General features: G+C 40.4%; 2 protein-coding genes across 2 annotated transcripts; one reads left to right on the top strand and one right to left on the bottom strand.

Moving 5' to 3' along the window:
- Positions 1 to 1,637: 1,637 nt before the first annotated feature.
- On the bottom strand, positions 1,638 to 5,243 carry PGBD4 (piggyBac transposable element derived 4). Its single transcript, XM_015141794.3, has one exon. It carries the CDS (start codon positions 4,783 to 4,785, stop codon positions 3,028 to 3,030), a length of 1,758 nt encoding a protein of 585 aa, XP_014997280.3. The 5' UTR covers positions 4,786 to 5,243; the 3' UTR covers positions 1,638 to 3,027.
- A 205-nt stretch (positions 5,244 to 5,448) lies between these two features.
- Positions 5,449 to 23,921, top strand: EMC7 (ER membrane protein complex subunit 7). The gene is made up of 5 exons (XM_001085740.5): positions 5,449 to 5,702; positions 11,755 to 11,874; positions 17,386 to 17,524; positions 19,689 to 19,769; positions 23,455 to 23,921. Exons 1-5 carry the CDS (start codon positions 5,467 to 5,469, stop codon positions 23,605 to 23,607), a joined length of 729 nt encoding a protein of 242 aa, XP_001085740.5. The 5' UTR covers positions 5,449 to 5,466; the 3' UTR covers positions 23,608 to 23,921.
- Positions 23,922 to 26,341: the final 2,420 nt, after the last annotated feature.

Here is a 26,341-nt window from a genome sequence, read left to right as displayed (position 1 = left end):
ATCCATAAGCTGGGACATTTTACAGCCGTAAAAAGGAATTATGAAGCTCTTTATGTACTAATAAAGGATGATTTCCAAGATATATTAAGTAAAAAGAGCAAAGTGCAGAATTGCATTTATAGCATGCTGTGGAAATATATATGTAAAACACAGTACACATTATAGTTATATATAATCATATGTTAGGTAATACATTTTTATATATTCGTGTATTTTATATTAAACAATAATTTTATTTCTAGAATGTTATTTGTATATAAGTTAAATAAATATATATTTTGCCCCTTTTTTCCACACAACTGGTAGCGTACTATGTATATACATATATATGCATGTATGGATTTGTTTTTTAACAAAAAAAAACTACAAGTATTTTTTTGTCTTTTTTTTTTTTTTTTTTAAGAGACAGGTCCTGTTGCCCAGGATGGAGTGCAATGGCTATTCACAGGCCTGCTGTTATAGCACGCTACAGCTTCAAATTCCTGGCTTTCCTGGCCTCAACTGATCCTCCTGCCTCAACCTCCTGAGTAGCTGGGAATACAGGCATGCCGCTGTGCCTGGCCTTATTTTTAACGTATATATTTTTCTGTAGACAGTTGACTATGTGGAAGAATACTCAGGAAAATGGCAACCCTGATTGCCTCCTGAGAATTAGGTGACCAGGGAGAGAAGTAGGTGGGAGTTTTTTTTTTGTATACGCATACCTTTTGAATATCGTACCATGTGACGAAGTCTATCGGATAAAGACCACCAAGGAACACACCTGTAGTCAAGTTAAGTTTATGAGCTTGCTGCTGTAAGGAAGACTCCACACCAGAGAAACCAAAGATATAACAGTAAGAGGGAACAGAAAGAAACTTATTTTTTGAGAAGGAGCCTCACTCTGTTGCCAGGGCTGGAGTGCAGTGGTGCGATCTCGGCTCACTGCAACCTCCACATCCCAGGTGCAAGCGATTCTCCTGCCTCAGCCTCCTGAGTAGCTGGGATTACAGGCACCTGCCACTATGCCCAGCTAATTTTTTTTTTTTTTTTTGTATTTTTAGTAGAGACAGGGTTTCACCATGTTGGCCAGGCTGATCTCAAACTCCTGACCTCGTGATTCGCCCGCCTCAGCCTCCCAAAGTACTGGGATTACAGGCGTGAGCCACCGCGCCTGGCCCAGAAAGGAACTTTTACAAGATTTGGGCTTCTGTTGAATGATTGAGGAGAGTCTAGGGAAGCCAAGATTGGCTCTGGATTGGGTATCTCAGCAATCTGTTTGGAGGCACGAGGAACAAAGCGAAGTCATTGGTAAGGAAGCGGTAATCACTGAAAAGAAGAAGGTTGTTAGGTGTTTTGCAGGTGTGGTGTGGCCTTGGGAAAAAGTTTTCTGATGGCCTTGCCACTGACCCTGTCTGTGTCTAGTAGGTACATCGCAGTCTGATTAAAATGAACACTATCTTTCCTTTCTCGCTTCTGAACTGACTTTTACTCTCTTAAACTGGAATGTCTTATCTATTCAAAAACTAAGGCATATTTTAAAGTAAAAAGATTGAAAATAAACCTTCTCCATACACTTCTTGAGCCTGAATTACCAGTTCCCTAGCAAATAAGAGATTTATTTGGCAGACAAGAAAGTCAAATGTGTGTGTGTGTTGTTTTTGTTTTTTTTTCTGAGCAGTACTGCTCCTTCCAGCGATCAAATATGAAGAAATAACTATCTTCAGCAAAAAGATGAGGGCAAGTACCCCAGGGCTGCAGTAGCTGATGCCAGGGAGACTGGAGTATAGGGGTGGCTCTGGGCACCACGACCCCATCCCCTGCCAGGGCTGAGTACTTGGCTCTTGAATCTCTTTTTTCAATTGCTCTTACTCGTTCTCAGGATGCTAACTCTAAGAGTGCACAAGGCTAAAACATGCATTGCCCTCAATAGGAATGTGTAGTAAAGACAGCGATGTTTAGGGCCGACAAAGATCTTGGGCAAGTCACTTCACTTTCCACCATAAAGAAAAAGAAAGGACTGAAGCAAATGATGTCTGAAATCTTGGCAATCAACATTGACAGCAATCAACCCCTGCTCTCCTCCCCAGTACAACCTTGTTACGTTCACAGTAAAGCAATCACGACAGGAAGAATAGTGTAGCATCACATAAATTGTCTTCCAACCCTTTTCACTAGAGGCAACCCTTAGTTAACAGTTACATGTTTCTCCAGCTATTTTTGTTCAGAGACAGTATCTCCTTCCCATTTCCTATTTAGGAAAAAAAAAAGTGTAGCTCGCTGCCTGCACTCATTTAATTTTACATAAACACCCTCTTTGAGGCTGAAGCAAATCTGACTGATTTTCAAAGTGAAAATAAAATATAAAAACTGTTCTTGGGGCTAGGTGTGGTGGCTCACGCCTATAATCCCAGGACTTTGTGAGGCCCAGACGGGCAGATCACCTGAGGTCGGAGATCAAGACTAGCCTGACCAACATGCATAAACCCAGTCTCTACTAAAAATGCAAAATTAGGTGGATGTGGTGGCGCATGCCTGTAATCCTAGCTACTAGGGAGGCTGAGGCAGGAGAATCGCTTGAACATGGGAGGTGGAGGTTACAGTGAGCTGAGATCATGCCATCGCACTCCAGCCTGGGCAACAGGACCAAAACTCCGTCTCAAACAAAAAAAAATGAAAGAAACAAACAATGACAACAAAACTGTTCTTGGAGTTATTTCTTTTTTTTTTTTTTTTTTGAGATTGAGTCTCATGTCACCCAGGCTGGAGTGCAGTGGTGTGATCTCAGTTCACTGCAACCTCTGCCTCATGGATTCAAGCAATTCTCCTTCCTCAGCCTCCCAAGTGGCTTGGATTACAGGCATGCACCACCACACCCAGCTAATTTTTGTATTTTTAGTAGAGACAGGGTTTCACCGTGTTAGCCAGGCTGGTCTTGAACTCCTGATCTCAGGTGATCCATCCAGGTCGGCCTCCCAATCTTGGAGTTATTTCTAAACAGCACTTGTCTCTAATCCTAATGGAACAGATGTATATGATGATCGGTATTTAATAATTTTTTTTCGTGTGGTAAATTTCAAAGCATGGAACAACACAAAGCGGAACATCACATTCAGCACAAAAATAGCGTGTTTCTTTCCGGATCCTTTTGCCATCCTTGTCGTATTGGGAGCAGCAAATTTTGCAGCGACCAGTTGGATTCTGTTTCCCTGACGTTGGTGGTATGCTCTTGGGGAAATGTCTTCCAGACAGACGAAGAGGTGTGACATCATCAGAGCACGGACGACCTCGAAGGTGTTGCTGCCCTGGCTTGTGATGCTCTTCCAGCATTCTTTCAATCAATGCCAGTCTGAAGTTTATATGGCTCATAGTGTGCTCAGGGTTGTCCTTCTTGAACAGGATGTAGGAGTTCAGCACTGTAATGTGTAGAAGGTGGTGAAAGAATTTCTTATACCAAACCTTGTGTCTTTTGCGCTCAGATGGATAAGAAGTAAGCATCTGATCAGCCGAGTCCACCGCTCCCATATTCTCGTTATAATCCACAATGACACGTGGCTTTTTAGTTTTCTTTCCATTTCTGTTGTTTACTTCAATCATGGTATCATTGTGGAATGTTGACAACATTGTCACCTCCTTCTCGTCACACCATTTCAGTGCCATCAGTTCACCACAGAATCTGGCTACAGTCGTCCCCTTTGCAATCCTTTTTTTCAGATCATTTGGAATCTGTTTTCTGTTCAAACGAGCTGTCCCAACTGCATCAGTCCTATTTTGATGTAATTCTCTGAAAAGCATGGGAGATATATTAAAGTTATCGAGGAAGACACAATACCCTTGGCCAAGAAGGTCATTGACCAAGGTAAGAACAATGCGCGATGATTTCAGGCCATCGGCTGAATCTTTCAAATTCATACCAGGCCCTGTGTGAACAAGCGCATTCCACACGTAACCAGATTGACTTTCACAAAGTACATATAGCTTCAGACCAAATCGTACTCGTTTTGTCGGGATGTACTGCTTCATAGCTAACGGCCCCTTGAACAGCATCAGTGATTCATCAACTGCAATGTTTCTGTTTGGAGTATATACAGTTGAAAATTTATTTACAAGAAAGTCGAACACAGGTTTGATCTTCTGCAATGAAATATGGGCCTTTGATTGACCAGCAGATATAGAAGAATTGTTGACAAAATGCAGGCACCGAAACAAAAGTAAAAATCTTTCACCAGTCATAATTTGCCTGAGATAAGGTGTATCCAAAAGAGGCCTTGTTGACCAAAACATCTCCAGCTCAGGTTTCTGCACAATACCTTGCAGTAACATTACTGCAAAAAAGACTTTGAGCTCGTCATTGTCAGTGTCTTTCCATTTATCCATTCGCGAAAATCCTTTCGGACCCGGTGGCTTTGAAGCCAACAAGGCAGCTTGGGCATTTGTTTCTCTAGTAATTTTTGAAACTAATTCCTCAGTAAAGAACAGTTCAAAATACTGCAATGGGTCAGTGATATCACTGACATCGACTTTTCTGCCAGGTGTGCCGGTAAAGTCATACCTTTGACGTGGAATCATAGCACGAGCTGACCATTTCATAGAGCGCCCTGAGTCAGATGATGTAGGGCTCTTTCCATCAGGTTCTAAATGGGACAGAGGCCTGATCTTATCGTCTTCTAAAGCACTATCCGAAAAAGTATCGGAATCGTCTATTTCCGAAAAATCAGATTCATCAAATGAATCTTCGGCCAGCAACTGTTCGAGACCGGTATTACCATCACGCATAGGAATGCTACGTTTTCTAGAATTTGACATTTCGGCGACTGAGAATTACTATATTTTGTAAATGGAAATACCACTACTAAAAACAGAATGCTATAAACAGAATGATGTCTTTTGTTTCAAAAGTCAATATACCAGAACCATGCGAAAATAACAGAAGCGAGATATTTCGTGGCAAACTGTGGGAGTAAGGTTGTGACTGTAATACACGCGTTATCTCGGCGTAAACGCTGCAGTCGCCGCACAGCAGCGCGTAATCAAGGGGCTAAGGAGAAATGGGTTAAACGCACATAGAAGCCTTTCATCTCATACGTCTTGGGGAGTCTCTAGTTTTTTGAAAGGTCTCTTCCGGATGGTGTTTCTCCCGAAGCCAGTCTCGTCATCTTTTATTCCCGTGAGGTCCTTGGCCTCCGTGGCTGCCACAGCAACACACACTTGACTTTCACCTCATGGGCAGTCCCCTTCATGGGCACTTGACACACGCTCTATGCGCCGCCTTCCAATCCAGAGTGCCGGGAGTTTAGGGCGGTACTTCCGCCTTACTTCCGCCTCGCTAGTCGATCGGCCATGATTTCTTCCCTCTGGTTGGATCCCACAGCTTATGACAGAAACGGGCGCCCAGTGATGACAACATCAAGCCGCCGGCGGCGGCGGTGGCGGCCGGGAGACTGGGAGGGCTTCCGGGGCTGCCGGCCTGAGTGTAGAGCTGCTGTCATGGCGGCCGCTCTGTGGGGCTTCTTTCCCGTGCTGCTGCTGCTGCTGCTATCAGGGGATGTCCAGAGCTCGGAGGTGCCCGGGGCTGCTGCCGAGGGATCGGGAGGGAGTGGGGTCGGCATAGGAGATCGCTTCAAGATTGAGGGGCGTGCAGTTGTTCCAGGGGTGAAACCTCAGGACTGGATCTCGGCGGCCCGAGTGCTCGTAGACGGAGAAGAGCACGTCGGTTTCCTTAAGTGAGCATCCTGAGGGCAGCGGGAAAAAGGCTGGGATGGAGGCCGGACAGGGACCCCACCAGGAGAGTTAAGTGTCAGGGCGGGACAACGTCGCTGTCTCAGACTGAAGGGGAGGGTGCCGCTAACGGTCTATGCCGGGAGACCTTGGGAGGCAGTCGGATGCTTTCCCTTTCCCGGTCCTGTACCTCTGGAATGAGCATGGCAGGCGCTCACCCCCTGCCATGGTCAGAGCATGGAGTCAGTTATTTTCAACCTTGTTTTGGCCCCATGTGGGGACGATCATTCCTGGGTCCTGGGGACAAGTGGACCTTTATTAGCCTCTTGTTGGATTCTTTCTTTTATATCTCATCTGGTTTCCCGAGAACCTAGTCGTTTCTTGCATTCACTTCAGTCTTTTGGTAGCTTGATATTATGTAGAAAGATGCGACACAGGTGGGAATTCTCAAAACCCAAAGGGCTTCTAGTGACGACATAGACTGGGAGGCTAATGTTACTGCTTCTAAAATTAACAGGCCCTGAAATCCCTAATCAAAGCACTTTTTTTGTTTGTTTGTTTTGGCTTGGGGGTGCGATTGTTGTTCTTTTTTACACTTGAATTCATCGAGGGATTTGCTATATATCACACTTGTCATTTTTGTGAAAGTAGGGTTTCTCTACATTGCTTTCTTCTGTCCTTTCGTGCTATTAGTGGAAGTGGGATTTCTGTCTATATTAAAAGACAGGACGAATTTGTTAGCACTAGTTTTGCAGCAGCCTGCTTTGGAAATGTCTAGGCACACCTACGTTGTTTTAAATCTTTCCACCCTTACTTAGTAGGTGAAACTGTAAACTGAAAGAAAATAATTAGGAAGTGTTTCCTTTGGTGGGTTCGTACACCAGCAAATGGTATCTGAACATCAGACAACTTAAATGTGGACATTTAAATCCAAATCTGATTTACATATTTGTTCAGATCATCTAAGTGCCCTTGAGTGGTAATTCCAACCTCAGATTAATAAATAGTGACAAATTTACAACCAGTATTTTACTGCCATCTGTCATTAAGAATCTGGCATTAGGACATTCTTTAGAGTTTACCCTAATTAATGATGTTTTAATGATACAGTTCTCATAAAGCTTTAGGAATGAGCCTTAATTGACCATTTGGCCACTCTTCTGCTGTATACAGTTCTTTTAAAAAGCAGAGCTTTTAGAAAGCTACAGAGCAAAACCCTGTCTCAGGAAAAAAAGAAAAGTTGATGGAGAATTAATGTGAGGAGTTTATGATGATAATCTTATTGGAAAAGGGGTAGGTAATTTGTATTGTAGCTGTTTGAAAATAGTATATTAGAAACAAAGTAGGGAAACAACCCTTAATGTTTCATTGTATCTTTTTTTTTTTTTTGGAGACAAGGTCTTGTTCTGTCATTCAACCTGGAGTGCAGTGGTGATATGATAGTTCATGGCAGCCTCGAACTTCTGTACTCAAGCGATCCTCCTGTCTCAGCCTCCTGAGTAGCTAGGACTACAGGCGGACGCCACCATGTCCAGCTAATTTTTAAATTTTTTTTGTAGAGACAGGGTCTTGCTGTGTTGCGCAGTGTGGTCTCAAACTCCTGGCCTCAAGTGATACTTCTGCCTCAGCCTGTCACATTTTTGGGATTACAGGCGTGAGCCATGGTGCCTGCCATTTTTCCAGCTTCATTTGGAATCATATGACTTATGTTTTTACTAGTAAAATATAATATATAGTAGTTTGTAACCTGCTTTTTTCACTTAATGTTCTTGAACACGTTTTGATACCATTTCATGTTCTTTCATTTGTATGTAGAAAGGTTGATGGAGAATTGCCAGGCACGGTGGCTCACACCTGTAATCTTAGCACTTTTGGGAGGCTGAGGTGGGAGGATTGCTTGAGCCCAGGAGTTTCAGACCAGCTGGGGCAACATAGTGGGGCACCATCTCTACCAAAAATAAATAATTAGCCAGGAGTGGTGGTGTGCACCTATAGTCCAAGCTACTCGGGAGGCTGAGGTGGGAGGATTGCTTGAGCTGAGGCAGTTGAGGCTGTAGTGAACTGTGTGATCGTGCCATTGCACTCCAGCCTGGGCTACAGAGCAAAACTCTGTCTCTCAGGAAAAGAAGAAAGGTTGATGGAGAATTAATATGAGGAGGTTATGGTGATAATCTTATTGGAAAAGGGGTAGGTAATTTGTATTGTAGCTGTTTTGCATGACTAGCGCAGGGCTTTGACTTACGTTTGTGCTTATTGGAGGTGGCTTAGGACTTGGTTAATGGAGGTAAAGGGAATTGGGCCTGAAGATTCCTCATGCCATTTCTTGCTATCATCACAATATATATAAGCCATAATTTATTTAAACAGTCCTCTGTTTTTGGACAGGTGGTTTTCAGGTTTTGTTTTTTTTTAACATAGTAATATTATATTCTATACTTTTTTGAACTTTTTATTATAGAAATTTTCAGACATGCATAAAATAGAATGGCATTCTACTGTTTTGTTTCATGTCTTTTGTGTACCTTCATTAATTTTTTTCTGAAATATTTTTAAATGGTTCTAAGCATAATATGATTTTACTTGTAAAAGCATTATTATGTATCTCCAAAAAATAAGGACTTAAACAAAAACCACATTACCATTATTGATTCAACAAAATAATCATGCATTAATATCATCTAGTAGTCCCATTTTTATGTTTCCTCAGTTATCTCAAAAATGTTTTTTATATAATTGTTCTTTCAAATCAGGATCCAACAAGGCCTGCCTACATTTTGTAGAGTACATTTTTAAGGACAAATTTAATTTTTTTTTTTTTTTTTTTTTTGAGACAGAGTCTTGCTCTGTCGCCCAGGCTGGAGTGCAGTGGCACGATCTCAGCTCGCTGCAAGTTCTGCCTCCCAGGTTCATGGCATTCTCCTGCTTCAGCCTCCCGAGTAGCTGGGACTACAGGCGCCCACCATCATGCCTGGCTAATTTTTTGTGTTTTTAGTAGAGACGGGGTTTCAACGTGTTAGCCAGGATGGTCTCGATCTTCTGACCTTGTGATCCGCCCACCTCGGCCTCCCAAAGTGCTGGGATTACAGGCGTGAGCCACTGCGCCTGGTCACAAATTTTAAATTTTGTATTGCAAACTTTATGTTACTTTTCTTAAGTAAAATGTTTACCTTAGGATGATAAATATATTTGCTTTTTAAAAAATTATTTCTGATATTATTTGTGTTCCACCATCATCAGTTTGCTTTTTTCTGGATCTAAAAAAATGTTTTAAAATTGGTTGAGTCAGGGCTGGGTGTGGTCAGGAACTCCAGAGGTCAGGAGTTCAAGATCAGCCTGGCCAACATGGTAAAACCCTGTCTCTAATAAAAATACAAAAAAAAAAAAAAATCAGCCAGGTGTAGTGGCGGTAGTCTGTAATCCCAGCTGCTAGGGAGGCTGAGGCAGGAGAATACTTAAACCCGGGAGGTAGAGGTTGCAGTGAACAGAGATCAGCCCATTGCACTCCATCCTGGGTGACAGAGCAAGACTCTGTCTCAAAAAGAAAGAGAGAGAGAGAGAGAGAGAAGGGACGGAGGGAGGGAAGGAGAAAGGAAGGAAGTAGAAAGGAAAAAGAAAGGAAAGGAAAGAAAGGAAGAAAGAAATTGGTTCAGTCAGGGTCCCATTAAGAAATAGAAGATGCACTCAAATTAGAGTAATTCAAGGAGAATTTAATGAAGGGACCAAACAGTGTAGTAATGGTGTGGGGAAACAGCCAGACTGTGCAGTACCCTGGAGCTTACAACCTCAAGGTTATTATCACCATCTCTAATCCTGAAGGAAGAGGAGAGTAGAGGTTACTAGAACCTTGAAGGGAAGAAAGCCTGCATTGAAAGACACAAGCCAGTCCCTTGACACAGCCAGTCAGAGGTGGCCTGTCAGTGAGAGAGCTGGGGGGAAAATACACTAAGCTCATTTTCTTTCCTTCCTCCAGTCTGCAAAGAGGAGAAAGGCAGAGAGTGGATCTAAAGGGCAAATGGAAGATGTCCAGCTCAGGCATAAGTTAACTTGTTTACATTTCAATTCTGGCTTAGTTTAGTGTGTGCTTTGGAGTAACATTTTTTCATCTTACTTTTTTTTTTTTTTTTTTGAGATGGAGTCTCTATCTGTCACCCAGGCTGCAGTGCGGTGGCTCAATCTTGACTCACTGCAACTTCCGCCTCCCAGGTTCAAGTGATTCTCCTGCCCAGACTCCCGAGTAGCTGGACTACAGGCGCGTGCCACCACACCCGGCTAATTTTTGTATTTTTAGTAGAGATGAGGTTTTACGGTATTAGGCAGGATGGTCTTGTCATCTTACTTTTTAGTAACTACTGTGGATATCATCAGTATTAGTTATTCCTTTAACTATGAAAGAGCCTATGAAGATTTAAGAAGCATTATTTTAATATATTATTATAATATTTGGAATTCTCTGATACAGTTGATCATTTTAGAACCATTTGTTTTCCTGAAACAGAAACTTTTTTCTCAAAATAGTAGTTTCTCATTTTTCAAACAGATTAATTTTGATCTGTGAAATGAAATTACCAGCTCTTGATAGAATGGTTTTCTAAGTCTAGGAAGTTTAGAAGAAATCAGTAAGGAAAAGATGGATGTTTTTAACTACGTAAACATTTTAAGCTTCTAGTAACCAAAGTAAATGGGAATTATTTATAGCAAATAGAACAAATGGTACTTAAATACCTTTTATTATTTGTTAAAAAGAACAGAAAACCAAAAATTGCAGATTAAAACTAGAACAAAAAGCCTTTTTTTTTTTTTTGGAGACAGTTTTCGCTCTGGTTGCCCAGGCTGGATGGCTCACTGCAACCTCTGCCTCCCAGATTAAAGTAATTCTGCCTCAGCCTCCCGAGTAGCTAGGATTACAGGCATGCGCCACCTACACCTGGCTAATTTTGTATTTTTAGTAGAGACAGAATTTCTCCATGTTGGTCAGGCTGGTCTCTAACTCCTGACCTTAGGTGATCCGTCTGCCTCGGCCTTCCAAAGTGCCGGGATTACAGGTGTGAGCCACCGCGCCCGGCCTGCCATTTTTAATAGTAGGAAATTGTTTGCTAGGCGCGGTGGCTCATGCCTGTAATCCCAGCACTTTGGGAGGCCAAGGCGGGCGGATCACGAGGTGAGGAGATCGAGACCATCCTGGCTAACACGGTGAAACCCCGTCTCTACTAAAAATACAAAAAATTAGCTGGGCGTGGTGGCGGTACCTGTAGTCCCAGCTGCTCTGGAGGCTGAGGCGGGAGAATGGCGTGAACCCGGGAGGCGGAACTTGCTGTGAGCCGAGATGGCGCCACTGCACTCCAGCCTGGGCGACAGAGCGAGACTCCGTCTCAAAAAAAAAAAAAAAAAAAAAAAAAGAAATTGTTGGGGGTGATTGACAAAATTGGAACCGTAATATTGTAATAATAATGTATATTCAATGAAGACATGGCTTTAGAATGGGAATTGTGTGTCTGTCACCTGTCATCTCTACCCATAGAAGGAAAATAATTACTTTCTATGTCAGGCTTCTTTGCTACCCTGGAGTGGTCTTGGGGATTTTCAGAACCTGTTCAGTGTAATTACAGAAACTGAAGGCCGGGCACGGTGGCTCGCGTCTGTAATCCCAGCACTTTGGGAGGCTGAGGCGGGTGGATCACCGGAGGTCAGGAGTTCAAGACCAGCCTGGCCAACATGGCAAAACCCCGTCTCTACTAAAAATACAAAACTTAGCCGGGCATGATGGGACATGCCTGTGATCCCAGCTACTCGGGAGGCTGAGGCAGGAGAATCACTTGAACCCAGGAGGTGGAGGTTACAGTGAGCTGAGATCATGCCATTGCACTCTACCCTGAGTGTCGCATAGAGATTCTGTCTCCAAAGAAAAAAGAAAAGAAACTGAAGCACAGGACAGCTTTTGCCAAGGTTTTGTTTGTTTGCCAGTTGCTTTTAATGTCATTTTTCAGGAGAGTTGATTTGGGAATTAGCAAATAAGAAAAGACTAAGCTGTTTTTCTAAACATGATTTTCATTTTTCCAGGACAGATGGGAGTTTTGTGGTTCATGATATACCTTCTGGATCTTATGTAGTGGAAGTTGTATCTCCAGCATACAGATTTGATCCCGTTCGAGTGGATATCACTTCGAAAGGAAAAATGAGGTGAGGGCACCTGATTTAATTTTTGCCAAAAGCGAGGCTACTGAATACCTTAGCATATATTCCTTTTAGAATTAATAGTTTAGATGGAAAATTCTTTTTATTTAAACTACCGCTATTCCTTAAAACATTTAAAATATCCTTATGTTTATTTAATCTGAACATGGAAAAAATTGTAAAGTTGAGCTTCTTGCTCAGGCTTAAAATTTATTTTAAAGCTCCTAATATGATTACATAAAGAAAAGGTAAGATTACTTACTATAGGAGCTAAAGCGCTATGAAAGTTATAATTGAAATATGATTATTAAGTTGGAGATAATCTAACTTTTCTAAATTAGAAATACTATTCATCACCTGTTTTTCGCTGGGATATCTTGATAATACCTCTTATTACCTATTTGATACTTCATTGATCTAGAAATTTCTGTAGTCCTTTCTTTATGGACTCTTTTGTGTTCAATGGAAGTGTAGTATTTCTGGGGAAAACACTGGAGGTGAAAAGAACTATAGTCTAATTTAGACTGCAAGTGTGAAATAACAAAACCTATTTGAAGTTAAAACATTTGTGTAGATATCTGTAGTCTTCAGAGTCAGCTTCCCATTATAATAGAAGAAATTTATTTATTTATTTTGTCTCATGGCAATAGCATCCTCTTTGGTCAAATCTGACCAGGAAATATATGAAGCGACTTTTAAGTGGTGATGTCTCTTTAAGCTGTGAAATAGGACTCTATGTTGCAGTAATAAGGCGCAGGTAACGCAAAGGCAAAAACCATTTCTGGAGGTGGAGGACTAATAAGTAATTTTACTGCTGATCTTTTTGGTGTCTGCCCAGCATATTTAGACTGATTTGTAGAGACTCAAAATTGAGCTGACGCATGTTCAGTTAGCACTATAGTATTTACATCTGAATGATGTTTACTCCTAACATTTTTTCTTCTTTCTTTGCTTTCTTTGACATTGAAAGTTTTAAAAATGTAATACGTAAATATGCCATGATTCAAATAGAATGAGTCACATACGGAGCTGTCCCATCTTTTACCTTAGCTGCATGTTAGTCCATTGATGGATTTGCCATCATTTATATAACCAGCTGCTATTGATAGACAAGTCATGATTTCTTTCTCTTCCTTTAGCATGTATACTAAACAGAGACAGTTATCAAGAGAATATTCTTTTTTTTTTTTCAGACAAAGTCTTGCTGTGTTGCCCAGGCTAAAGTGCGGTGGCACAATCTTGGCTCACTGCAACCTCTGCTTCCCAGGTTCAAGGGATTCTCATACCTCAGCCTCCCAAATAGTTGGGATTACAGCTACATGCCACCATGCCCATCTGATTTTTTTTTTTGAGACGGAGTCTCGCTCTGTCACCCAGGCAGGAATGCAGTGGCATGATCTTGGCTCACTGCAACCTCCACCTCCTGGTTCAAGTGATTCTTCTGCCTCAGCTTCCCAAGTAGCTGGGACTACAGGCGCCTACCGCCACGCCCGGCTAATTTTTGTATTTTTAGTAGAGACGGGATTTCACCATATCGACCAGGCTGGTCTCCAACTCCTGACTTTGTGATCCACCCCCCTCAGCCTCCCAAAGTGCTGGGATTACAGGTGTGAGCCACCGCACCTGGCCTGATTTTTGTATTTTTAGTAGAGATGGGGTTTCGCCATGTTGGCCAGGCTGTTCTCAAACTCCTGACTTCAAGTGATCTGCCCACCTTGGCCTCCCAAAATGCTGGGATTACAGGTGTGAGCCACTGTGCCTATCCAAGAGAATATTCTTGATTTTATCAGTAAAGTAATACTCTAATGCCACTAATAAGTATATTCTTAAAAACAAATTACTTTTACCCCCTACTTTTTAGAGAGACAAGGTCTTGCTATGTTGCGTAAGTTGGAGTGTAGTGGTTATTCTCAGGTGCAATCACATAGCCCGCTACAGCCTCACACTGACCTTTAGCAATCTTCCCACTTCAGCCTCCTAAGTAGCTGGGATTACAGGCACACATCGTATCCAGCTTCTTCCTTATTTTTGAAGTTAAATTATTGTCTTAGAATATTTTTTTGTCCAAATTCTGATGACATTTCTTGCTTTTGGCTATTTGGGGTAAAGGCAAAGCTTCAGTTAGAAGGTAGTACCTTGCATATATGTTTATAAATATATTTTGATGGAATAGATTGTTTTGAAGTAGATGAATTTTTTAAAGTATTGACTTTCTCATGTCTTTTTGGAAACACGAAGATTTTAAAAAATGTATATATAGGCCAGGTGTGGTGGCTCACGCCTGTAATCCCAGCACTGTGGGAGGCTGAGGCAGTTATATCACTTGAGCCCAGGAGTTTGAGACCAGCCTGGGCAGCATAGTGAAGACCCTATCTCTACCAAAAAAAAAAGGTTAAAAACTTAGCTGGACATGGTGGCACATGCTTGTGATCCCAGATACCTAGTAGGCTGAGGTAGGAGAATCGCTTGAGCCTGGGAGGTTGAGGCTGCAGCAGTGAGCCATGACTGTACCACTGCACTCCACCTGGGCAACAGAGCAAGATCCTGTCTCAAAAAAAAAAAAAAATATATATATATATATATATGTATGTATGTATATGTAAAATTCTTTTATGTTAAATCTATTCCTTAAAGGACTTATTCATGACTTTTTGTATATTTTAGAATTGTAAGCTTGGAAATGGGGGGGTACGTGGATCACAGTATATGTTATATACTGCTTTAAACATTTTTTTTTAATATTGAAAACAATATTGGAGGGAATGAGAGCTGTTACACAAAAGAGAATACTTGTATTTTTTAAAAATCCTTTTTACTCTGGTTAAATTTTGAATAAAGTAGTCTCAGCAAATAGGAATATTGTTTTAAATATAGACAGTCCCCAGCTTACAATGGTTCAACTTAGAATTGTTATTATTATTATTTTTTAAGTTTGAGAGTCGCCAGGCAGGAGTGCAGTGGCGTGATCGTGGCTCACTGCAACGTCCGCCTCCCGGGTTCAAGCAATTCTCTTGCCTCAGCCTCCTGAGTAGCTGGGACTACAGGCGCATGCCACCATGCCCAATTAATTTTGTATTTTTAATAGAGGCAGGGTCTCACCATGTTGACCAGGATGATTTTGATCTCTCAACATTGTGATCCGCCTGCTTTGGCCTCCCAAAGTGCTGGGGTTACAGGTGTGAACCACGGTGCCTGGCCCTCAACTTAGAATTTTTTGACTTTACTATGGTGCAAAAGCGATATACAGTAGAAACCATACTTTAAGTACCCATAACAACCATTCTTTTTTTACATTTAGGTCAGAATTTAGTAAGTTACATGAATTCAATAAGTTTCTTATTATAAAATGAGCTTTGTGTTAGGTGATTTTGCCACCTGTTGGCTAATGTAAGTATTCTGACCACTTTTAAGGTAGAAAAAATTGTAAAGTTGAGCTTCTTGCTCAGGCTTAAAATTTATTTTAAAGCTCCTAATATGATTACATAAAGATGTACTTTGATGACTCAGAGGCTGATGCAGGAGAGTGGCTTGAACCCGGGAGGCAAAGGTTGCAGTGAGCCGAGATTGCGCCACTGCACTCCAGCCTGGGCTACAGAGCGATATTTCGTCTCAAAAAAATAAAAATAAAACATAATTGGGGGTGGAACAGAGTAGAGAACAAAGTGGGATTCATATAAGATCCTAATTCTTTTTTTTTTTTTTTTTTTTTTGTGATGGAGTCTCACTCTGTCACCCAGACTGGAATGCAGTGGCGTACCCTCAGCTCACTACGATCTCTATTTCCTGGGTTCAAGTGTTTCTCCCGCCTCAGCCTCCCAAGTAGCTGGGATTACAGGCACATGCCACCAAGCCTGGCTAATTTTTGTATATTCAGTGGAGACAGGGTTTCACCATGTTGGCCAGGCTGGTCTCAAACTCCTGACCTCAAATGATCCACCCACCTCGGCCTCCCAAAGTGCTGAGATTACAGACATTAGCTACCGTGCCCAGCCTTGACCAATATTTTATAAGCATGCAGCATGAATGATAAATTAGTTTTGAATATATGTGGGATTTTCACTTCTGACATTTTGGCAGAGAAATGCTAGATAAAAATATGACAAACATTTTCTTTTAGTAATAAATGCTTGGCTCCCTCCAGAACAAAGGAAATCCCTAGGGGATAAACTATAAACCACTTCGCCATCTGGAGATTTTGATATTCTCTAACCCAGAAGGCTTAGATTTAATTAGCGGTGTGCAGGGAGGAGGCAAGCCATGGGCTTGCTTGGAGTCAGAATTAGATCTAAAATTTGGTCCTCCCTTTGACCTTTGGTACTAAAATGCAGAAGGCCCTGGATTTTCGGAGGTAAAAGTCTGACCCTGGCCTTTGGGGGAAAAAGTCTCGCCTGAAAACTGATAGTTATGCTCCTATACTCATTACAATCTGGGGTATGAATTTATTACTTTCTGCATAATCCAGGAACTTCCAAGCTGAGCAGTGAACAAAATAGTTTCTGGTTATAATTCCCAAATTCCTGGCAGAAACAAATGCATAATCTCTCTGCAAGGAGATACCCTTTGTATCTTTTTACTTAAATAAAGGTAAATTAAATCTACTAACAAAGAACCCAAGAAAACAGTCTACATTGAGTCAGCAAATAAATCAGACCTCCAAGAACTTTAAATAGTAGAATTATTATAGACTGTAAAATAATTTAATATATATTTAAAGTACTTAAGGAAATAAAAGACTTCCATAGAAATGATATACCAAAATAGGCTATAGATATTTGAAAAAAGAATAAAATAGAACTTCTACAATGAATATAGGCATTGAAATGTACAACTAAATGGATGCGTTAAGAAACTGAGCAGAAGTTAGAAGAAGTGGGAGACAGATCAGAAAAGAAATTTCCCAGAATTCAACACAGCAGTGACAGTGAAATAGGAGAGGCAGTTTTCAAAAAGTAAAATGAATCATATGTAAACATGGATGAGAATTTTGATTAAAATTAGTGCATTTTTGGTGAAAAATGTAGTGTTACCTATAGCACTGTTGCAGTGCTTTCTTGCATTATAAAATTTTCTGGCAATATAGCCTTAAAAATTGGTTACATCCAATAATGCATTTCTTAGACCATCAAAAAAATAAAATCCAGTATTTTTGTATCATATAATGAAGTAAACTCATTACTAAATATAATCAAATAACTTTAGCACCAGAAGGATTCTAAAATAATTTTTGACATAAATAGAAGTTAGGGAACTCATTAATCCCACAGGCCTAGGTAATGACAGAGCTACAGCTAGAAGATTCCAAGTCTAGCATTTTTTTCTCTGTGTTTTGTTGCATATTTTAGACATGTAGATAAAGCTATTTTGGTCAGATTTCCAAGATCAAAAGTTTAGATTTTAAAGCATTTTGGAAAAAGCTGAAGGTGTGTATAAGGCATTGCTGATATAATATAAGCAGTTCTTTTAACCAGTAATGTTTTTAATGGAATTCCTGTTGCTTTCCCCATGTTGCTTTATCAGAGCAAGATATGTGAATCACATCAAAACATCAGAGGTTGTCAGACTGCCCTATCCTCTCCAAATGAAATCTTCAGGTCCACCTTCTTACTTTATTAAAAGGGAATCGTGGGGCTGGACAGACTTTCTAATGAACCCGATGGTATGTATCAGGCTAAAATAAAGCACTTTACTAATACCTAATTTGCTTCTAGGCAGTGGCAACTTCAAACCCCTGTGAGGTAGAAAGCTGAGGTCAGATTGGTGGAAGAAAGGATAATTGTGAGTAGTTTGCAGATTTCAGAAGAACAGTGGCTTTGGGAATACGTAATGAAGAAAATATAATGAGAATTGCACTGTAGATTTGATTATTGAAATGTGTAATAGAAATTGGATAAATGCTTATGATAACGTATTTTACATTTCAAATAGAATAAGAATATTCAGTAAGTCAGTCATACCTGGAGCTGTCTCATTCTTCATACTACCTGCATATTTTTTGTTTTTGTTTTTGTTTTTTTGACTTTTTTTAGATGGAGTTTTGCTCTTGTTGCCCGGGCTGGAGTGCAATGGAGTGATCTCGGCTCACTGCAACCTCTGCCTCCTGGGTTCAAGCGATTCTCCTGCCTCAGCCTCCCAAGTATCTGGGATTACAGGCATGCGCCACTACGCCCAGCTAATTTTGTACTTTTAGTAGAGATGGAGTTTCTCCATCTTGGCCAAGCTGGTCTTGAACTCCTGACCTCAGGTGATCTGCCTGCCTCGGCCACCTAAAGTGCTGGGATTACAGGCGTGAGCCACTGCGCCTGGCCGTACTACCTGCATATTATTGGTCCATTGATGAATGTGCCATCATTTATTAACCAGCCCCTATTGATAGCACAAGTAAGGATTTCTTTCTCTTTTTTTAACATGTGTAGTGAAGAAAAAAGTTATTCTATGGTAATTTAAGTAGTTGGCATTATGAAACCGATGTTATGATACTCACTAATAATGAAACACTAATAGCATGCATTCTTTAAACATTTGTTTTTGTTTTTAATTATTGTAGCTACCTAATAATGTACATTTATGAGGCACATGTGATGTGTTGATACAAGCATATGATGTGTATTAATCACATCAGGGTAATTGGGTTATCCCTCACTTTAAGCATTTATCATGTTTTTGTAAATGTTAGGAGCATACCAATTCCACTCTTTGGTTGTTATTTTAAAATATACAATAAATTATTGTTGACTATCATCATGAAAGCAGTTTTTAGAAACAAATCGGCCTTTTCTTTTGCTGTTTTAAAAAATTGAATTGCTGTCTTAGAATTTATCTAAGTAGGCCAGGCGTGGTGGCTCATACCTGTAATCCTAGCACTTTGGGAGGCTGAGGTGGGTGGATCACGAGGTCAGGAGTTCGAGACCAGCCTGGCCAACATGGTGAACCTCGTCTCTACCAAAAATATAAAAAGTTAGCTGGATGTGGTGGTGGGCACCTGTAATCCCAGCTACTCGGGAGGCTGAGACAGGAGAATTGCTTGAACCAGGGAGGGTGGAGGTTGCAGTGAGCCGAGATTGTGCCACCACACTCCAGCCTGGGGAACAGAGTGAGACTGTGTCTCAAAAAAGAATTCATCTAAGTTTTGTTCATATTCCTTGCTGATAGCTATTTAGATCACACATGATCTATATTCGGAGGCTGTATATCCCCTAGAGAGGAATAAATTCGTACCTAGACTCTGTTGTCAGAGATGAAGAGGCAGGAGGGAGACTGGATGGAAGAAGTCAGCAGTGAAACTCCAGAGCTTATTCATCTTCCATGTTCTCATCTCTGAAATTCTGTGGAAGTGTATCTAGTGCTCCAGTGCGTGATGCTTCTAGGTCATTTTTCAAAACTGGTCTGCTAAAGTAGGTCAGTTTTCCAAGAACCAGAGTCATCTGAAAAGAGCTGTTAGCTTGCCATTGGATCACCAATCCCATTGCCAGACTATACATTAAAAAAAAGCGAATAGATAGTTCCATTTGCAAACTATTTGTGTTAAATAACACAGTAAACTCTGCAAAAAGATAGGTGGGAGGCACAGCTATGAAGTGTCTAAAGTCCAAACATACATACAGAAAACTTTTACATTCTATAATAGTCCACCATTGTCAGACAGACAGCACCTTGCTGTCATCAGAACCGGTTCAGTAGAATTGAGATGGTTGCTACTAGTGTTATTGTATAGACAACATTTAAATCTTTAATTTCACCATTGGTTGTTAAGTGCATTTTTTGTTCTATTAACTGTAAAGTGGGGGAAAAATATTTTCTGGATTTTTTTTTTTTTTCTGCAGGTTATGATGATGGTTCTTCCTTTATTGATATTTGTGCTTCTGCCTAAAGTGGTCAACACAAGTGATCCTGACATGAGACGGGTAAGATGATTGTCCAGCTAAGGATTTTTTTTTTTTTTTTTTTTTTTTAAGAGACAGAGTCTCTGTTGCTCAAACTGGAGTGCAGTGGCACAGTCAGTCTGAGTGGCCTCATCCTGGGCTCAAGCTATCCACCTGCCTCAGCCTCCCAAAGCGCTGGGATTATAGGTCTGAGACACCATGCCTGGCCCCATCTGTGGGTCTTTGAACCATATTGTGATGTTTGCTCTATCCCATCGTAGCTGGATGGCTTGGTTTTTCTCAATTTTATTCTAGTTCCCAAGCCAAATTAATCTAGAGGTTGTATTAACACAGTATCATGTTCCTGGCATTTAATTAGCTGCTTCCATTAGACTAGATAAATTGTTAGTTCTGCCTGATTTAAAGGCCTGGATCTCTTCGTGTAGCTAAAACATCTTACTAGATCCTAGCCTCTTTGTGTGCCTTACTTTTTAAATAGCTGAAATGTGTAATAATTCTGGTATACTTAATCTAAATATTTTACAAAATGATTGCTCCTATGATCTGCCTTTACTTTACGAAACTCTCTTCAGAGTACATACTCAGTTTATGTGTTCAGACACACAAAAGAAATTCAGATAGACTAAGGGGGATGGATAAGTAGAGGAGTGACCTTTGAATTCTGTACCACGAAGCCATACTGGTTGAGCAGAGGGAGAGGATTTGCTAAGTAGGATGCTTGCAATTTAGTGCCACCACATTTTCTCTTTGAATATTGGCTGCCATTTGAACTCTTCATTTTTTTCAAAAAACAATTGTGCATTTTTCCATTCAACCATCAACAAATATCTTCTGAGTTTCAAAGTTCCCCATTTTATTTAGTATATTGATGTGTTGACATTTTATTCATTCCTGAGTAAACATTTATTAATCAATTTCTAGGGTCTCGATACTGAGATACAGAAATGAATTATAGGCCATTCCTGTCATCAGTAGGCTCAGTCCAGTTAAATGTAGAAAATAGAATGGATTTATCAAATAGTCTTCTTGCTATCAGGGGATTTTGTGACTATTTCTTTTCTTTTTTCTTAATAGAAATTTATCTTATTTCTTAAAGAAATAAGGTAAATAAAAATGTTTGCTAAGATAGTAGGTGATTACATTCTGTGGAAGGTAATAAGGTGTCTATTCCAAGCAGGAATGGCAGAAAAATATTCATAGGAAAAGAAAGATTTTTGATATTTCAAAATGTCTTATTGGTAAATGTTTGCATTTTTGTTTCAGTGTTAGACTGAAAGTAATACATCCTATGCATTCCTTGTATATGTTAAGCCAATTAACTGTGACATCAGTAGAGAGAAACATCAGAAGTCACATTTGATATAAGTTCATTCCGGCCAGGCACAGTGGCGCAGGCCTGTAATCCCAGCACTTTGGGAGGCCAAGGCAGTGGATCACCTGAGGTCAGGAGTTCGCGACCAACCTTACTAACATGGTGAAACCCCGTCTCTACTAAATACCAAAAAATTAGCTGGGCGTGGTGGCACATGTAATCCGAGCTACTTGGGAGGCTGAGACAGGATAATCGCTTGAACCTGGGAGGCGGAGGTTGCAGTGAGCCAAGATTGCGCCATTGCACTCCAGCCTGGGCAAGAAGAGCAAAACTCTGTTTAAAAAAAAAAAGTTCATTCCTTGTAAAGTGCTTTGCACATCGTAAGCATCGTAAAAAGTTGATTCAAGAGCTTCAGAAGCTCTCTTCCTTGGCACTGCCTGCAGAGGTGGCATCATCTCCTACTTGGCATCATGGCTGCCCTCAGATCCTTTGTGAAGCCCAAGATCATCAAAAAGAGAGCTAAGAGGTTTATCTGGTACCAGTCAGACCAATATGAATTAAGCTTAACTGGCAGAAACCTAGAGGCACTGACAACAGTGTTCGTAGAAGATTCAAGGGCCAGATCTTGATGCCCAGCATTGGTTATGGGAGCAGCAAAGAAACAAAGTACTTACCAGCAAACTATCGCAAGAACAGAAAACCAAACACCGCATGTTCTCACTCATAGGTGGGAATTGAACAATGAGATCACTTGGACTCGAGAAGGGGAACATCACACACCGGGGCCTATCATGGAGAGGGGGGAGGGGGGAGTGATGGCATTGGAAGTTATACCTGATATAAATGACGAGTTGATGGGTGCTGATGAGTTGATGGGTGCAGCACACCAACATGGCACAAGTATACATATGTAACAAACCTGTACATTGTGCACATGTACCCTAGAACTTAAAGTATAATAATAAAATAAAAATAAAAAATAAACCCCAAAAAACAAAAAAACCAAGTACTTACTACCCAGTGGCTTCTGGAAGTTCCTGATCTACAACATAAAGGAACTGGAAGTACTGCTGATCTGCAACAAATCTTACCGTGCTGAGATTACTCAGGGTGTTTCCTCCAAGAACCACAAAGCCATCTGGAAAGAGGAGCCCAGCTGGCCATCAGAGTCACTAGTCCCAGTGCCAGGCTGCACACTGAGGAGAAGGAATCAGTGGCTCATGTGCATGTTTTATTTGTGTTTAAATAAAACCACAAAAACTGAAAAAAAAAAAAATAGAGCTTAAGAATTGAACAGATTGAAAAATAGAGTTGATATGTTTGCAGGGACTCAAGAGCTGTTACCATATACATTTATTTCTTAATTATTGGGGCATGTTAACATATTTGATTTATGTTTACAATATTTCTTTTCCTAGCCTTATTTGTAAAAGCACCTTCTCCTTTAAAACTTAGGAATAAATTCTACCTTTGTGGGAAAAGCTCAAGCTAATATCCTAACAGTGTTCAATTTGAAATGAAATCCTAGTGTTATGTTGTGTGCCTATAGTCCCAGCTGCCCAGGAAGCTGAGGCAGAAGGATCACCTGAGCACTCTCTCTTAAAAAAAAAAAAAAAAAAGAAAAGAAATGATAGATAATGCAGTACTTGCTATCTTTTTCATGTATGAATGGACTAAAGTCAATTTTAAGTTCACTTTTAGAATGTCACTTAAAATTTAAATGAAGCAGATGTTACATTAATATTATATAACTATCAAACAGTACTTTATAGATTTTTGGGTCAATTAAGGGGGACGACAAATACTCAAAAGTGCCAAGTCCTATCCTGTTTTGCCAATGACTTGTTTGTAACAGTGTGATGCTTGCTTTAGAGTCTAATCGAAGTCACCCGAGCCATACAGCATTCGTAGATTTATGAGGCTTATAAATGAACTCGTAGAAATACAGAACTTATTTTCCAAACTTTACTGATACCTCGATATGTAGTTAAAAATTAATATTCTGGTTATATGCATCTAAAGAAAGCATGAACTTAAAAATGTACTCATTAAAACAATAAGAAAGCACTTTAATCAGAAAACATAAGATAGGAGTATAATCAAATATATTCATTATCAGAAAAAAATGTTCTTTATTAAGACAAGTTGAATCAAACCTTAGGCAATCATTTATTGGACATTTACTAGGAGTCAGAATGTTTAGTGGTATAAAGGAGGTATGGAAAATAGTTACTAATGATACATAGGTGAAGTACTATTGAGTATGATGTTGCATCATTCCCAGAACCAGTACCTTTCACTTGTTCTACTCCTTTACTTTTTCTTTAATAGGAAGTGTTAGGAGTTAAAAGACTCGAAGGATCCTACATATAATTGTGCCTTGTCTTCTTGCAGGAAATGGAGCAGTCAATGAATATGCTGAATTCCAACCATGAGTTGCCTGACGTTTCTGAGTTCATGACAAGACTCTTCTCTTCAAAATCATCTGGCAAATCTAGCAGCGGCAGCAGTAAAACAGGCAAAAGTGGGGCTGGCAAAAGGAGGTAGTCAGGCCGTCCAGAGCTGGCATTTGCACAAACACAGCAACACTGGGTGGCATCCAAGTCTTGGCAAACCGTGTGAAACAACTACTGTAAACTTGAGTCATCGCGAACGTTGATCTCTTACAACTGTATATGTTAACTTTTTAGCACATGTTTTGTACTTGGTACACGAGAAAACCCAGCTTTCATCTTTTGTCTGTATGAGGTCAATATTGATGTCACTGAATTAATTACAGTGTCCTATAGAAAATGCCATTAATAAATTATATGAACTACTATACATTATGTATATTAAAACATCTTAATCCAGAGATCAAATCATCTTTCTTTTTTTTTTCACTTAATGTTTCTTTTTTTCTGACAATTTTCTTCAATTATCTGAGGCTTGAAATTGACCTTTCCTGTTTGAAAGGGAGTGGTTGTTATTTTTAGACAGCATGCACATGGTTTTTTATGCGGCCACAGCTTTCAAAATTTTCAGTTCTACTGTGCCATTGAATTCCCTGATAATCTGAGGTGGAACCATATGTTGCTGATGTAGTTTCAATTTCTTATTATTACAGTTAGTTTCAGAGTGTGGACATATGAATCACAATAGATCTTATCAACTTTTTTATTCTGGTTGCCATCTATGGTATTCGTTTTACAATTTTTGAGTACCAGCTATGTGCTGTGATGCAAGGTAGAGTACAGATATGGATAATATCCAAGTGCTCCTTGATAGAACTTATTATGTAGGGAGGGAGGACAAATAATAACAGAGAATGAATGGCCAGGGGAAAGAAGTACAACAGTAGGAGAGCCTTCTAGAGCCTAAGGATGGGGAATCCACCTTAGAGCTCCATATTGTAATAGAGATATATAACACAGGTAGCTTTTCAAATCCCTCATCTTTCTGATCATAGCTTCTCAGAGGTGTTAGAAGAGAAATTACTACTTTCTTTTTTTTTTTTTTTTGAGACAGAGTTTCACTCTTGTCGCCCAGGCTGGAGTGCAAGGGCACGATCTTGGCTCACTGCAACCTCCGCCTCCCGGGTTCAAGCGATTTTCCTGCCTCAGCCTCCCAAGTAGCTGGGATTACAGGTGTGTGCCACCATGCCCAGCTAATGTATTTTTAATAGAGACAGGGTTTCACCACGTTGGCCAAGCTAGTCTCGGACTCCTGACCTCAGGTGATCCGCCTGCCTTGTCTTCCCAAAGTGCTGGGATTACAGCCGTGAGACACTGCGCCTGGCCAAATAACTACTTTCCAATCAGGAGTATCTCAAAAGTTTTTTATTTCAATAAGTTACATTTTCACACCTTTTCCTTTCGGGTTATTTTAATTAACTCTCAGGCCACAGTATTGCTTCTAGTCAAGGGCTCCTATTCTCTCCCATACTAAAGAACTCCTGTATTGTTATTAAATCAGTGAAAAAAACCAGAGTAGGTTCCAAACTCAATTTTCTCTTTTGTATTAGGTGCTATTGTTCATTTAAAAATGAGGTACGTGTTTTCTTTTAAAGAAATAAGTTCTGGGTTGGGCATGGTGGCTCACGTCTGTAAGTAATCCCAGTACTTTGGGAGGCCAAGGCAGGTGGATCACCTGAGGTCAGGAGTTTGAGACCAGCCTTACTAACATGGTAAAACCCTATCTCTACTAAAAATACAAAAAATTAGCCGGGCTTGGTGGCAGGCGCCTGTAATCCCAGCTGCTGGGGAGGCTGAGGCAGGAGAATTGCTTGAACCTGGGGGAGGTGGAGGTTGCAGTGAGCCGTCACGCCACTGCACTCCAGCCTGGGTGACAAGACTGAGACTCTGTCTCAAAAAAAAAAAAGTTCTGATGCAGAACATTAAGTGTCTCTATATTATATACACTGTTACCAAACTGGTTAAGCTCTGAATGATTATACGGGTAAACAGGTCAATGATAGAAATAGGTCTTTTAAAATCGAGTCATTTATTGAAAATAAAGTGTTAGAACACTAGCTAAATGTCATTCATTCAACTAGTATTCTAATTTTCACTTAAAATTAGTGTTTTAGGCTGGGTGTGGTGGCTCACACCTGTAATCCCAGTACTTTGGGAGGCCCAGGCAGGCAGATCACAAGGTCAAGAGATCAAGACCATCCTGGCCAACGTGGTGAAACCCCATCTCTACTAAAAATAAAAAAATTAGCTGGGCGTGGTGGCACGTGCCTGTAGTCCCAGCTACTTGGGAGGTGGAGGCAGGAGAATTGCTTGAACCCGGGAGGTGGAGGTTGCAGTGAGCCAAGGTCGCGCCACTGAAATCCAACCTAATGGCAGAGCGAGACTCTGTCTCAAAAAAAAAAAAAAAAAAAAAAAAAAGGTGTTCTAATTTTCACTTTAACATTAAGTTTAAAAAAAGACATTCTCCTTTGTAATTCAAAGGAGACATAGTAAGAGTCATATGACCAGAAATCATGTTTTAAAATGCCATAATTTACCCCGTGACATGTGTTTATCTGTGTAACAAACCTTCACATGTACCCTCAAACTTAAAAAATAAATAAAAATTTGATAATTTAGATTGTCAATATTTGCACATGGAACACCTAATGACTAAGAAATTAGGAAGCACTTTGAAGGAAATTACCATTTCATATGCTACATAAGAAACTGTGGTGGCCGGGCGCGGTGGCTCAAGCCTGTAATCCCAGCACTTTGGGAGGCCGAGACGGGCGGATCACGAGGTCAGGAGATCGAGACCATCCTGGCTAATATGGTGAAACCCCGTC

The sequence above is a fragment of the Macaca mulatta genome, chromosome 7 (genome assembly GCF_049350105.2).
Source record: "Macaca mulatta isolate MMU2019108-1 chromosome 7, T2T-MMU8v2.0, whole genome shotgun sequence".
NCBI classification, from domain to species: Eukaryota; Metazoa; Chordata; class Mammalia; order Primates; family Cercopithecidae; genus Macaca; species Macaca mulatta.
This window is presented reverse-complemented; position numbering and strand designations above follow the sequence as displayed.

What these genes read in the sequence shown, in the direction of transcription:
- EMC7 (XM_001085740.5), top strand. Translation starts at nt 5,467, where the DNA reads ATGGCGGCCGCTCTGTGGGGCTTCTTTCCCGTGCTGCTGCTGCTGCTG. An exon ending in ACTTCGAAAGGAAAAATGAG is followed by an intron (nt 11,875 to 17,385) that starts GTGAGGGCACCT and finishes TTGCTTTATCAG; the next exon opens with AGCAAGATATGTGAATCACA. An exon ending in ACTTTCTAATGAACCCGATG is followed by an intron (nt 17,525 to 19,688) that starts GTATGTATCAGG and finishes TTTTTTCTGCAG; the next exon opens with GTTATGATGATGGTTCTTCC.
- PGBD4 (XM_015141794.3), bottom strand. Translation starts at nt 4,785, where the DNA reads ATGTCAAATTCTAGAAAACGTAGCATTCCTATGCGTGATGGTAATACC.